General features: G+C 36.5%; 2 protein-coding genes across 8 annotated transcripts in view; one reads left to right on the forward strand and one right to left on the reverse strand.

The window, feature by feature from the left end:
* Nucleotides 1-15,214, forward strand: part of ATM (ATM serine/threonine kinase) — a 140,310-nt gene that overhangs the window by 51,782 nt on the left and 73,314 nt on the right. For 6 of the 7 annotated variants that reach the window (XM_055273004.2, XM_063636467.1, XM_063636463.1 and 3 more), the window contains 9 exons: nucleotides 836-1,009; nucleotides 2,540-2,709; nucleotides 4,052-4,298; nucleotides 7,416-7,531; nucleotides 8,792-8,918; nucleotides 9,417-9,616; nucleotides 12,420-12,594; nucleotides 13,116-13,280; nucleotides 14,736-14,868. In XM_055273004.2, the coding sequence (XP_055128979.1) occupies nucleotides 836-1,009; nucleotides 2,540-2,709; nucleotides 4,052-4,298; nucleotides 7,416-7,531; nucleotides 8,792-8,918; nucleotides 9,417-9,616; nucleotides 12,420-12,594; nucleotides 13,116-13,280; nucleotides 14,736-14,868 (1,507 nt within the window). The remainder of the gene's footprint in view (nucleotides 1-835; nucleotides 1,010-2,539; nucleotides 2,710-4,051; nucleotides 4,299-7,415; nucleotides 7,532-8,791; nucleotides 8,919-9,416; nucleotides 9,617-12,419; nucleotides 12,595-13,115; nucleotides 13,281-14,735; nucleotides 14,869-15,214) is intronic. The other variant, XM_063636468.1, reaches the window with a different exon arrangement.
* C3H11orf65 (chromosome 3 C11orf65 homolog) overlaps nucleotides 1-15,214 on the reverse strand; it is a 213,110-nt gene that overhangs the window by 18,308 nt on the left and 179,588 nt on the right. The gene's annotated exons all lie outside the window — the stretch shown is intronic.

Here is a 15,214-nt window from a genome sequence, read left to right on the forward strand (position 1 = left end):
ATAGATTAGAAAGATAAGTGTAAATAACATAAAATCTAATGAGATAATGTGTATTATACATTTTAAATCAGCCTGTCATCTGCAAAAAGGGAAAATATTGATCTGACAGCAATTTATTTCGAAAAAGACCTAGGAAGTTTTATATCTTGCGATTAGAGTATGAATCAACATTGCATTACAGTTATCAAAAAAGGCTAACTGTCTTACACTGCATTAATAGAAGCATATTGTCGTGAACAAAGTTAATACAAGAACTTGAATCTTTTATACTTTTTGCTGTATTTTTAGATTTTTTAATTTTTATGGGTGCATAGTAGGTGTGTGTGTGTGTGTGTGTGTGTGTGTGTGTGTATATTTGGGGGGTACATGAGATGTTTTGATACAGGTATACAATGTGAAATAATCACATCATGGAGAATGGGGTATCCATCCCCCAAACAAATATCCTTTGTGTTACAAGCAATCCAATTACACTGTTTCAGTTATTAAATGTTTCTGTAATTTTTATAGGATAACTATAATGTTTGGTTTGGTTCTGAGTAAAGTAAAAGACTTTTAGCCAGAATGTTATAGATCTGTGTCTTATACAAAATGGATGAAGGAATTGACTTAGTGGAAAGCTCATAATTGTTTTTAAACATGTCAATGCTTGTGATTTAGCAAAGGTGTTGGTCATTACTCTTTCTTGTACCAAAAGACAGAACTAGGATTAGTGAGTAGGTTTTTGAAATGTGTATAGCTAGTCAAAAAATCTGGAGTTCAGTTGGGATTTTATAATTGATTGTTAAACATTTACATTTTACATTACGTTATTTTTTTTTAATTTCTCCTTAAGTCCCATAGTGCTGAGAACCCTGAACCTGTGGATGAAATTTATAATAGAAAATCTGTTTTACTGACGTTGATAGCTGTAGTTTTATCCTGCAGCCCTATCTGCGAAAAACAGGCTTTGTTTGCCCTATGTAAATCTGTGAAAGAGAATGGATTAGAACCTCACCTTGTGAAAAAGGTATATGTGGATGAGTATTTTATTAGAAGCTTCCTTAGGTCACTGTGAAATAATTTAAAAAGTTAAAGCTTGATTTTCTGAGTGGCACTTATTTAAGACTAGGAAACAATTTTATTTTTTAGGTTGGGAACATTGGAAAGCAGTTATATAAAAACTATTCAAATGGTGTATTTATGTGTACGCACTGTTGTTTCTTACATTCCATTTAAGAGCATTTCACAAGGCTTTCATTGTACTAACAAGGGTGAATGACTTGTCCACCAGACTGACCAGGCTTTTGGAAATAGTATTTATTGAGAGAAACACATGGAGACAAGAGCAGTATAGGTGTTTTGCCCGGTAGATTCTGGGGCAGCACATTGCGATCTAGCAGGGCCAGAAGTCAAATTTTAGAGCTATCAGGCTTTTAAGTTCAGTTATCAGGGGAGAAGGACTAGGGTCCAAGCCTTATAATTACTGCATCAGCACGGTATTATAGAATGTTGGCCCCATCTCTTTTCCATCACCTCAGCATTTATGGTTTAGGAAGTTCCAGGCCTTTCCATTGCAAATTTTTATGTGATAAATCAGTGGTAGGTCAGTGGACTGATATTATGCCAGTTAACATTCTACCAGCATAGTTTCTGTGGTGCTTTGGAGTAAGCCAGCCTATAATCGGTTAGCCTTTTACCTCTCAGTATAAGACTTGTTTGGTGTTTCTTAAAAGTATACAAATACATTACCTAATAATCATAAGTTTACATTTTTCTTACTTGGATTTAAGCCTAAGAGAAATAATTTTACTTTATATTTATTTATTTATTTTGAAAGACAGGGTCTTACTCTGTCATCCAGGCTGGAGTGCGGTGATGCGATCATGGCTCACTGCAGTCTTGACCTCCTGGGCTCAAGCGATCCTCCCAAGCCTCCTGAGTAGCTGGGACTACAGGCATGTGCCACCACACCTGGCTAATTTTTTTTTTTGAAACGGAGTCTCGCTCTGTCGCCCAGACTGGAGTGCAGTGGCACAATCTCGGCTCACTGCAAGCTCTGCCTCCCGGGTTCATGCCATTCTCCTGCCTCAGCCTCCCGAGTAGCTGGGACTACAGGCGCCCGCCACCACATCCGCACACCTGGCTAATTTTTTATACAGACGGGCTCTTGCTATGTTGCCCAAGCTGGTCTTGAACTCTTGGGCTTAAGCAACCCTCCCTCCTCAGACTCCCAAAGCGTTGGGATTACAGGTGTGAACCACCACGCCTGGCCAATAATTTTACATTAAATCTTCCTTTAAGTATAACCAAATGTTGGAAACTCTTAGCATATTTTTATGTTTCTATTTACTTAACATTTATTAAGGGTTTGCTATGTGTCAGATACTGTGCCAGTTGAGTACATTTTCTTAATTCTTATTCCCATCTCATAGATAAGGAAATCAAGAAAAGTTAAATGAATGTTGTTTCTAGGTCCTACTCTAAACAATATTAACAAGCATTTAAATGATTTATTTTTTTCTTTTTTCTTAACACATTGACTTTTGGGTTCGTGCAGGTTTTAGAGAAAGTTTCTGAAACCTTTGGATATAGACGTTTAGAAGACTTTATGGCATCTCATTTAGATTATCTGGTTTTGGAATGGCTAAATCTTCAAGATACCGAATACAACTTATCTTCTTTTCCTTTTATTTTATTAAACTACACAAATATTGAGGATTTCTATAGGTAAGTTTATACATGACATATGTGAAATTTGTTTAATTTAAAATTAGTGAACAATATTTAGCAAGTCCCCTCACCAGCACCACACATACCATACCCATACACGTGTGTGTGGGAGCCTACATAGTATGAGAAGCAGGATAGCTTCTTTTAATAAGAATGTATTGAAGGGAGTCACTGGACTTCAGATCCGGTCCTAGCTGTGCCAACAGCCAGCTATCTGACTTCGGTCAAACCACATAAAGACCCTCTATGCCTTGGTTTTTTAATGTGTAAAGTAAGGAAGTTACACGAGGAGATCTTTCAGGTCCTTTTTAGCTTTAATATTTGATCATCTTTCCTTTGGAAAAAATTGAAGATAAATTACTAGTAGCTGGTTATTTCTGCCTTGTTTTTCTTTTCTGTTGCTTGACTATAGGCCTTTTAGTCATTACTTCTATTAGATTTAGAAACTGAATGTAAAACTTTATTTTGCTAACTTTAACTCCGTAGAAGAAAAATTTGAAAATGGAGAGGTTTGAAACAACTAAAAAGTAATGTTTAGGTATCAGGATGATGGGAAGGCATCTCATATTTATTGAACATGCTCTGTGTTATGGACTTTGGTATGCATTTTACATGTAGTATATCACAGATCTGAGTTTCAGATTCATTCTAATAGAGTTTTCTGATAGATTATGGGTTGTAGTAGGTAGTTTCCTTTAAGAAGTATATTCCTACAAAAGTAAATTTAGTGGTCCTTATAGTTCATTCATTTTGGCAAGAACAATATAGTCATATCTCTGTATATGCGAGGGATTCATTCCAGGGTCCCCCATGTATGCCTAAATCTACATGTACTCAAGTCACCAAGTCGGCCCTGCAGAACCCACGTATATGAAAAGTCAGTCCTCTGTATATAGACTTTCACATCCCGTGAATACTGTTTTTCTGTCTGCATTTGGTTGAAAAATATGCAAGTATAAGTTCAAACCCATGTTTTTCAAGGGTCAACTGCATTTACATTAGTTGATTATGCAGAAGAAATAAATATAAATTCAAGTCTCCATTTTTTTTTTTTTATTGTTTTGTTTTTTCTTTTTGCTAAGGGTGCTACTGAACAAGGTCCCATTTTTAAATCCCATAATCATGGTGGTGGTATGTTCTAAGCTTTCTAATTTTTTTAATGTGACTATTTAGAATTTACTTAATTTTTCCATTTATAAAATTAAAGAATGTTTAATAATCTGGATAAAGTGTGGTACTTTAATGCTGATGGTATTAAAACAGCTTTTAAGAACTATTTTATAAAATTTTACTTGGAAAAGTTATATATAACCTATATTTTAAATTTTTCTATTTTTAGATCTTGTTATAAGGTTTTGATTCCACATCTGGTGATTAGAAGTCATTTTGATGAGGTGAAGTCCATTGCTAATCAGATTCAAGAGGACTGGAAAAGTCTTCTAACAGACTGCTTTCCAAAGATTCTTGTAAATATTCTTCCTTATTTTGCCTATGAGGGTACAGGAGACAGTGGGATGGCACAGCAAAGAGAGACTGCTACCAAGGTCTATGATATGCTTAAAAGTGAAAACTTACTGGGGAAACAGGTATGGCTTCAATTTTTATGTACTTTTCATTCCCTGAATGATATGAGATATAACCTTTAAGTTTTAAGGCTATTTATTTGATTTATTCGTATTTATATATTGAAACTTAGCTTGTGGTAATCATTATCTAGCATAGCCAACCCATGAATTTTTTTGGTTATGTCCTGTTCTCTCTCTCTGATTGGCTTTTAACTAAGTAGAAATGTTTTAAATTAGAAATAACCCAAAAAACCATTTGAATAATTTTCTTCTGCCATTTAAAGATTTATTTTAACTGTAGTAATACACGAATGCAAGCTGGTTGTTAAAGTCAAGGAATACTAAACAGTGTACAGAAAACCTTCACTCCCTCTTCAATCTCACCAAGCTTTCCACTTTTCAAGAAAAACAACCGTCCCTCATTCCTATAGTTCTCATACCCTGCCGTTTGTTTTTTTCATGACACTTGTTACCTTCTAACGTATGATAAAATTTACCTTTTTTTTTTTTGTCTTTGCTTTTGTTTTTGAGACAGAGTCTTACTCTGTTGCCCAGACTGGAGTGCAGTGGCATGATCTCAGTTCACTGAAGCCTCTGTCTCCTGGGTTCCAGCAATTCTCCTGCCTCAGCCACCCAAGTAGCTGGGACTACAGCTGCGTGCCACCACACCCATCTAATTTTCATATTTTTAGTAGAGACGGGGGTTCACCATGTTGGCCAGGCTGGTCTTGAACTCTTGACCTCAGGTGATCTTCCCACCTCAGCCTCCCAAAGTGCTGGGATTACAGATGTAAGCCACCTTGCTAGACCATAATTTACTTTTGAATTATGTTAATTATTTAACAGTCTTCTCCAGTATACATTTTTCTCTCTTTTTTTTTTTGGCTGATGTATCTCAACCACGTAATATATTTTGAGTATTCATTAAATCTTTGTCAAAAGAAGGAGTCAAGTAAGGAAGGATTTAACAAGTTTCATTTGTTTTATAATCATTTATATACATTCCAAAATTTTTTGAAGCAACTTATATTAAAACATAGATATAAATTTTTTAAGATAAAAAAGCTGTGGTCACCCCACATTTATGTATGTATTTATTTATTTTGGATATAAGTAAGGGATAACTAACCAAACTTGGTCAGTATTAGATAAACTTCAAGAGACCTTTTTTTTTTTTTAGTTTCCTAGTTATCTATATTGAACCAAGAAATGGAACAGCAAGTTGCTTAGGTGGACCTATTCAGAACTGGTTGTAAGTCTGCAGGGAAATGGTGAGCAGAGGACTCCTTTCCCAAAGACAGCTGGAACAGAAATAAGCACTCCAGAGATTATGGAATTTGAGAGAGACACTCAGCCTCTAGCCACTCCCATTCAATCTCCCAGCTTAGTCTTCTGAGCATTCTTAATCTTACTATTCTTTTCTTAATGTATTCAAACCAAAAGACAACAATTTTTAGAGCCTGAATAGGTTTTGGAGGGACAAGTAATTACGTTCAACCTTGACTGAAACACTTGCCTCAAGAATGAAGAACGGCAAAAATTAAATCACAGTTTCTTAGCGTTTTGGTTAAAGATGTAAGTTAAATTCTTGGCCAGGTGCAGTGGCTCACGCCTGTAATCCCAGCACTTTGGGAGGCCAAGGTGGGTGGATCACCTGAGATCAGGAGTTCGAGACCAAACTGGCCAACATGGTGAAACCCCGTCTCTACTGGGTGTGGTGGTGTGTGCCTGTAATCCCAGCTGTTTGGGAAGCTGAGTCAGGAGAATCACGAACCCGGGAGGCGGAGGTTGCAGTGAGCCAAGATCGTACCACTGCACTCCAGCCTGGGCAACAGAGCGAGACTTTGTCTCAAAAAAAAAAAAAAAGAATTATATAAAACACACAAAGCAAGGAAAGAATGAAGCAACAAAGGCAGAGATTTATTGAAAATGAAATTATACTCCACAGAGTGGGAGTGGGCCCTCAGCAAGTGGCTCAAGGGCCTGGTTACAGAATTTTCTGGGGTTTAAATACCCTTCAGAGGTTTCCCATTGGTTACTTGGTATACACCCCATGTAAATGAAGTAGTGGGCTGTAATCAGTCTGATTGGTTATAGGAGGGGACCAATCAGAGGTACTTTCAATTTCTTATCTGCCACAGTAAAAGGCAGGGGGTTGCAAAGGGAGTAGCGTCTTGTCCTTTTGTTACTTGAGCATGGAAAGTTGGGGTTTTCCTTTTGATTTCGTTCTAGGAAGTCAGCATGGATTGGCCTTAGGTTCCCTGCCTCCAGACCTTATTGCTCTGCCTCATTTACGTTAGGTTTGTTTCTTGTCACCTTCTAAAATATTTTTTGTTATTAGGAAGTATGTTTTTGAACTTCCTTATGCATTAAGTAAATTAGCCATTTGCCTTTTGGTTTAGATCACTGTAATTCCTTATTTGGAAAGTTGTTACATTCACCGTTAAGACTTCACAATTCTCATTCATCTAACTAAAGTGTAACGTAGCAGACTGATTCTTTATATTTAGAGAATTTGTGTCTTTTGTGAAGCTACCTGTCTATAGTGGGAAGTAGATTAATGAAAAGTCCAAATCTGTTGGGGAGCGTTTTATTCCACTATTGATGAAAGGGGATGTGGATCGCAGCTAGCCTTAGAATTTGGGATGGCACTCAAGTAGAAGTCTGGGAAGAAGTTATGCAGGGAACAAAGATGACATTGTTCCCAGTCCCTGGGAATTCTTAACAGTAAAGTTCTGTAATTGAGACAGAATCCCCAAATAAAGTCAAGAGTACAATTCAGATAGAGGAGCGGTTATACATCAGTGGGAAATTTGGTTGGCAGGAAAATTACCAGGTCATATAACTTAATGATAGACCTGAAGTCTTATTTAAAATGATTCTGTAAAATTGAAGAATTGGATTAAGGGGGCCTTGTTTGGCTTGATTTTCATACTTTTTCCTCTTAGTCTACAGGTTGGCTGCATAGAAGAAAAAGGTATAGTTAGTTATAATCTTGTAAATCTTGGACTTTGAGTCATCTGTTTTCTTTTACAGTCATCGAATACTTTTGGAAATAAGATAATATATGCCTATTGAGCTGTCTTGAAGTTCAAAGATATAAAATATTAAATATATTTTAATTTTGTGCCCTTGCAGATTGATCATTTATTCATTAGTAATTTACCAGAGATTGTGGTGGAGTTATTGATGACATTACATGAGCCAGCAAATTCTAGTGCCAGTCAGAGCACTGACCTCTGTGACTTTTCAGGGTATGTACATTTTAAACTTAGAGAACTAGCTGTAACTTCACAAGTTCTTAAAGAAGTTTATTGGTTGACACCTTCAATGTCTATTTCAATTTATAGACATCACTCTTTTTAAAAAATTTGTTTCTTTAAAAATAGCCACCTTTGAATTGAGGTAATTACCTATCCTGTTTTACCATAGTCTCCCCACAGTAATTACTCTTTCTAAATTGACCACTTGGTTGGCCAACCCAATAACCTTTTCTTAGTCTTTCTGTAATATCTGAACATTGTGCCAATTGTTGTCCCTTGAAATTTTTTTCTTTATGCACATTATTCCTAGTTCTCTTTATCTAGGTCTTGCCTTTCTAAATCACCTTTTCTTTTTTTTTTTTGAGATGCAGTCTCACTCTGTTGTCCTGGCTGGAGTGCAGTGACATAATCTCCGCTCACTGCAATCTCCGCCTTCCAGGCTCAAGCGATCCTTCCTTCCACCTCAGCCTCTCGAGTAGCTGGGACGACAGACGCACATCACTGCGCCTGGCTAATTTTTTATATTTTTGGTAGAGATAGGGTTTCACCATGTTGCCCAGGCTGGTCTTGAACTTCTGGCCTCAAGTGATTCCCCCGTGTTGGTCAACCAAAGTGCTGTGTTTACAGGCATGAGCCACCGTACCCAGCCTCACCTTTTCTTTATTGTGCTTTATTATCTGTACAATTTAATTTGGATGTGAATGTCTCTGAGTTGTATATGAACATTAGAGTTGTTTTCCTGGCTTGATTGTAAGCTACTTGAAAATACACTTTACTTTTTTTTTTTTTTTTTAATGTGCCCTACTGTGCTGGGCATATAAAATAGTAATAATATCTGAGAAAGTACTTTCACATATGTAATTTCACGCTGTCTAAATAAGTGTTGATTGCCATGTCTTAAAATACTGCTTTTACAGTACGGGCATAGAGCTTTGATTCTGATCTGAAGTAATACTGAGGCTTATTTGTGGAACTGCCTTTTAACTTTATAAGATTTTTTAAGAAAATCATTATAAGATCATTTAAGATTATTTAAGTTATTGAGGGTGAAAGGTATTTAGATAATCTGATTTATATATCTGGACTGTGATATGTCATTTGTGATTTTATTGGAAGTATAGTTTTTCAGTAGAAAAATAGTTTTTGAATTTGGGGGTTATTAAAATCTAAATTTTCATTTTGGAAGTTCACTGGTCTATGAACAAAACTTTTTTAAATGATGACTGTTATTTTTTCCCTTAACTCTGTTAGGGATTTGGATCCTGCTCCTAATCCACCTCATTTTCCATCACATGTGATTAAAGCAACATTTGCCTATATCAGCAATTGTTATAAAAACAAGTTAAAAAGCATTTTAGAAATTCTTTCCAAAAGCCCTGTAAGTATACATGATGAGTTTAATAATAGAGCATTCCTTCTTTTTTAGCTAAAAAAATCTTTGTAAGTACATCTTAAAGAGGAAAAGTGAACAAATGAAAAATTTATCTCATAATTAAAAAGGAAAACATTTATTTACAAGTTTAAATGGTATTTTACTTGTCAGCATTAATTGAAATATGTTACATATGAGAACAGAATCTTGTGACACTTTACTCATATATTAGCTCGGGAATATATCTACTTTTTCATAGGAATATACTATTTAATTGTAGTTTACTTTTTGAAAATTAAATAAATTGGCAATAGTTTAAGATAGTAATTTTCTTACTGTAACATTTTGTACTTGATATCAAACCCAAATCTAAATTCTGTTATTTAGTTTTTTTAAATATAAAATGTGTAGGTATTCAAATACTTGAAGAAAAAATATAAAGTGTATTTATTGTAGTCGAGTATTTAATTAAACAAGTTTTTACTAAATCTGTTTATTTTCTAGGATTCCTATCAGAAAATTCTTCTTGCCATATGTGAGCAAGCAGCTGAAACAAATAATGTTTATAAGAAGCACAGAATTCTTAAAATATACCACCTGTTTGTTAGTTTATTACTGAAAGATATAAAAAGTGGCTTAGGAGGAGCTTGGGCCTTTGTTCTTCGAGACGTTATTTATACTTTGATTCACTATATCAACCAAAGGTAAATAACATATTTGGACCAATATATAAGCAGTCTTTCTATCCTGTTCTTCCTGTTTTTTTGCTTTGTTTTGTTTTGAGACAAAGACTCACTGTCCACCCAGGCTGGGTGCAGTCACGGCTCACTGCATCCTCAGCCTCCTGGGTTCAGATTATCCTTTCTCCTCACCCTGCCAGGTAGCTGGGACTGCAGGAGCATATCACCGTGCCTGACTAATTTTTTGTGTGTTTTGTAGAGGTGGAGTTTCACCATATTGCCCAGGGTGGTCTCAAACTCCTGGGCTCAAGCGAACTGTCAGGCCTTAGCCTCCCAGTGTGCTGGGATTACAGGCATTAGCTACTATGCCCAACCTATCCTGTTCTTTTAACTGAAAGTTTATATGCTTCTAAGAGGTAGATACCAGAGTGTTGCTTTCTGAATTTTGCTTTTTAAGATGTCTATTATATTTACCTATTAGTTTTTAAAAATTGCACTAATTGCCTGGGAAACATAGCAGACCTCGTTTCTACTAAAAATTTTTTAAAAAAGAAAATTTGGGCCAGGTGTGGTAGCTCACACCTATAATCCCAGCACTTTGGGAGGTTGAGGTAGGTAGATTGCCTGAGCCCAGGAGTTAGAGACCAGCCTGGGCAACATGATGTGAAACACCATCTCTACAAAAATTTTTAAAAAAAATTAGCCAGGGATTGTGGCATGCACCTGTAGTCTCGCCTACTCTGGAGGCTGAGGTGGGAGGATCGCTTGCGCTCAGGAGGCAGAGGTTGCAGGTTACAGTGAGCAAAGATTGTGCCACTACACTCCAGCCTGGGAGACAGAGCGAGACTACTGTCTCAAAAAAAAGAAAGAAAATTATCCAGGTATGATGATATGCGCCTGTAGTTCTAGCTACTTAGGAGGGTGAGGTAGGAGGATGGCTTGAGCTCAAGAGTTTGAGGCTGCCAGTGAGCCTTGATTACACCACTGCATTCCTGCCTGGGCAACAGAGTGAGACTTTCACTCAAGAAAAAAAAAAAAAAAAAAAAAAAAGCACTGCTTCTCCAATTCTAGAAATCTTAAGAAGGATCTTCAACATTTTAATACTAATATTCTAGCTATTGATGGCCTCAAATAAATGTTACTATAGAATTGGGGTTGTTCGGCTGGGCGCAGTGGCTCACGCCTGTAATCCCAGCACTTTGGGAGGCTGAGGCGGGCGGATCACAAGGTCAGGAGATTGATACCATCCTGGCTAACACGGTGAAACCCCGTGTCTACTAAAAATACAAAAAAACTAGCCGGGTGTGGTGGCAGGTGCCTGTAGTCCCAGCTACTCAGGAGGCTGAGGCAGGAAAATGGCCAGAACCAAGTAGGCAGAGCTTGCAGTGAGTCAAGCTCGCACCACTGCACTCCAGCCTGGGCGACAGAGCAAGACTCCATCTCAAGAAAAAAAAGAAAACACAAAAACAAAACAAGAATTGGGGTTGTTCAATTTAGCATCTGTGATCTTTTCCATTGATTTTAATGAGATTTCTATTTTTTAAGGTCTTTTTTATTGTGGTAAACTATGTAACATAAAATTTTTTATTTTTGCCATTAAACGGCCAGTTCAGTGGCATCAATTACATTTCCATTGTTGTGCAACCAACACCACTGTCTATGTCCCAACTTTCATTATCTCAAACTGAACCTCTCTACTCATTCCACAGTAACTCCACATTCCCCCTTCCCACTGGCCATTGAGAAACTGATCTATTTTCTGTCTCAATGAATTTGCCTGTTGTAGATATTTTAATCTAGAGTTGTACAATATATGTCCTTTTGTGTCTTGCCTTGTGTGGTCACTGAAAACTTTGTACCTTAGCTTGTGTTTAGATAGTGTTTGATAGAGATTTCCTTGGATACCAAGAGTGTTGGAATGAGGAAGCATGAGAGGAGAAAACTTTTCCTAGTGTTTGCAGATTGGCTTTATGCTAGGATTCTTCTTCAACACTTAGCCATGCCTGCATTGCTTGGGATCAGCCCCAAATACAAGCTTAGGGTCTTCTCCGGTCTTTTCTGAGCAAGAGTCTTATCTTGAGCATGTGTGTGGCTTTCTGAAATCCCCCTAATTTGTGGGTGCTTTTGAATATACTAATTTCCCAAAGAAATACTCTCCCCAGCTACTCCTAGGCTTTAGGCAGCCTCTTGTATGTCTCAGCAGTAATCTTTTGCCCTATGCACCTGCAGGTTGTTGGTCAGCCTTACAAAGTTTCAAGCAACACCCATATCTTTTGTAGCTTGTATGAAGTTAAACAAAACAGAGCCATGCACTTTACATCAGTCCTTGGCTCCAGACAGGTTAGAATAGACATATACAATAGTTTGCAACTAATCTACTTAGCTCCATGAACTACCATAAGCCAGTGTCTCACACCGAGGATACAGGCTGCTGCTTTTGTGATTGTTGCCAAGCTGGGGTAGGGATGGGCAAGGACAAGTAAAGTCACCACGAAGCTTTCCTACTGTTTTTCAGTTGCATTTTTCTTGATTCAGTATTTTCCTGATTACTGTAAACCTTTGACTCTTTTACAGAATTCTAACAAAATTTAGTTCTGACAATTTTGCCTGTTTTTCAATGTTTCTGTTAAAGGATGGAAGCTTAGAGCTGCCTATTCTGCATTTTGCTGATGTCATTTCTCTTTTTGGCTTATGAGCCATTAAAATATTTATGTCAAGGCATATAAGAATTAGAGATGCTGAACAAAAGGACTTCTGAATGAATTTATTTCAGAGTAATTTTCCAGAACTTAACTGGTTGTCTTTTTTTTTTTTCTCCCTATATTAGGCCTTCTTGTATCATGGATGTGTCATTACGTAGCTTCTCCCTTTGTTGTGACTTATTAAGTCAGGTTTGCCAGACAGCCGTGACTTACTGTAAGGATGCTCTAGAAAACCATCTTCATGTTATTGTTGGTACACTTATACCCCTTGTGGATGAGCAGGTGGAGGTTCAGCAACAGGTAATTTTCTGAATCATCTTCAAAATGGTATTTAAAATATATTTATAAAGTATTGTTAGAAGGATTTGAGTGTTTTATGTTTACTTGGTATAATTGGTGATTTTATTGAGAATATTTTTTGTAAAATGATTGGAAAAATATTCTTAATGAATTAACCTTTGTAATCAATTACAGAGCACTTGGTACTTTTGATAGTTTTATCTACTATGCTGAAGTAGAGAGGTAGTCAAAACTAGGGATGGCAGTTCGCAACATTATGGTGGTGGTTGAGTTACTTCTTATATAAACTGTTTCATTAATATTGGCATTTTTTTTTAACCTCAGTACCCATCTTGTAGTAGTACCTTACATAGTTATTGAATTATTTGAAAATACAAAAACTAAAAGCTGGGTATCTTAGATGTAATTAGAACATTTAATCTGATCTAGGTTAATAGATCTTACCATTTATTACAGTAAGTTTTGTTGGCTTACTTTAAAATTATTTCTCTCATAATTTTTTCTTTTTAAATTATATTTAGGTATTGGACTTGTTGAAATACTTAGTGATAGATAACAAGGATAATGAAAACCTCTATCTCACGATTAAGCTTTTAGATCCTTTTCCTGACCATGTTGTTTTTATGGATTTGCGTATTACTCAGCAAAAAATCAAATACAGTAGAGGACCCTTTTCACTCTTGGAGGTAATAAAAATTTCATCGTCTACTATTTTTTATTAGAGAACATAGACAGTAGGACTTTTCAAAAATCTGTAATGCTCTAGCAGTAAAAAATGGAATCTTTTTTTTAAATTGTGATTAAAAATATATACGTAGGCCAGGCACATTGGCTTATGCCTATAATCTCAGCACTTTGGGAGGCTGAGGCAGGAGGATTGCCTGAGCCCAGGAGTTCAAGACCAGCCTGGGCAACATGGTGAAACCCCGTCTCTACAAAAAATTAGTCGGGCATGGTGATATGTGCTTGTAGAATCAGCTACTCAGGTAGCTGAGATGGAAGGATCACCTGAGCCCTGGAGGTCAAGACTGCGATAAGCCAAGATTGCTCCACTGCACTCCAGCCTGGGTGACAGAGTGAGACCCTGTCTCAAAAAAAAAAAAAAAAAAAAAAAAAAATATATACACACACACACACACACACACACACACACACACACTTGTGTGTAACATGAGATCTACCTACTTAAGAAATAAAAAAATGAATCTTAATGTATCTCTTTGCATTGAAGCCAAAGTATAAATATCAAAACTTCCTGGTAAAGATCGAAATTTAAGTTTTCAAGGAATGTGACATAAAATAATTTTGATTTTAACACATAAGATCCTAAGGTCCACTGATAGCTGAGAACTACCATTGGATCTTTTCAATGTCAATTTAGTGTTTGTGTTAGAGATAACGTTTAACTTTTGAAAGCATATTTCAAGTTTTAATCTTTATAAACCTCAAAATTATGTTTGGGTATATTCTTCCATACATAATTATAATTTTAAATGATAGTCTGTATTTGACTCTATGTAAATATAAAAACATATTTCAATATGTTAAGATGTAGAATTATACTACTAAGGAGAAATTTAAGCATTTCCCTCCAGTTGAGTATGCTATAACAATCTTGAAATCTGTGTTACCATGAGAGAGTCTATTAGAATTTAAAGGATTGGGCCAGGTGCAGTGGCTCACGCCTGTAATCCCAGCGCTTTGGAAGGCTGAGGCAGGCAGATCACTGAGGTCAGGAGTTCGAGACCAGCCTGGCCAACATGGCAAAACCCCATCTCTACTAAAAATACAAAATTAGCTGGGCGTGGTGGCACATTCATGTAAATGCCAGCTATTCGGGAGGCTGAGACATTAGAATCACTTGAACCTGGGAGGCAGAGGTAGCAGTGAGCCTTGATAGCACCACTGCACTCTAGCCTTGGTGACAGAGCGAGACTCTGTCTAAAAAAGAGAATTAAAACATTGTAGGGTTTGCAGTGGAAGAAATCATTTATTTCTTCCTTGTTTGGTAGTAATAGAGATGTGAGTCAGTATCTATAAATGGCACTTAACTAATTTTTTTCTTTTATTAAGTTTTATTTCACAGGCTTAACCAATACATGTTAAAAGCAAGTTACATTTTAATTAATTTTCTCTTTTAGGAAATTAACCATTTTCTCTCAGTAAGTGTTTATGACGCACTTCCATTGACAAGACTTGAAGGACTAAAGGATCTTCGAAGACAACTGGAGCTACATAAAGATCAGATGATGGACATTATGAGAGCATCTCAGGGTGCTAATTTTAATGACATGGGTTATTTCTACCTGTTTCTTTTTGAAAGAATATTTTGTAAAGTCTTGCTCTTGGTTTCATTGTCACAGACTTAGTTCAGACTCTCATCATTTAGTTCAGATCCTCATTTCTCATCTAACTGTAAAACTGGTCCTCACTGGTCTTCTCACCCTGAACTCTTCCTATTTTATTCATCCTCTGCCAGAATGATTTCTCTAAACCCACATAGGATCATGTTTTTCTACTGCCTAAATTTTTTTTTTTTAAGAGTCTCACTCTGTCACCCAGGCTGGAGTATAGTGGCACCATCATAACTTACTGTGACCTTGAATTCCTGGGTACAAGG

The sequence above is a fragment of the Symphalangus syndactylus genome, chromosome 3, assembly GCF_028878055.3.
Source record: "Symphalangus syndactylus isolate Jambi chromosome 3, NHGRI_mSymSyn1-v2.1_pri, whole genome shotgun sequence".
Lineage (NCBI taxonomy): Eukaryota > Metazoa > Chordata > Mammalia > Primates > Hylobatidae > Symphalangus > Symphalangus syndactylus.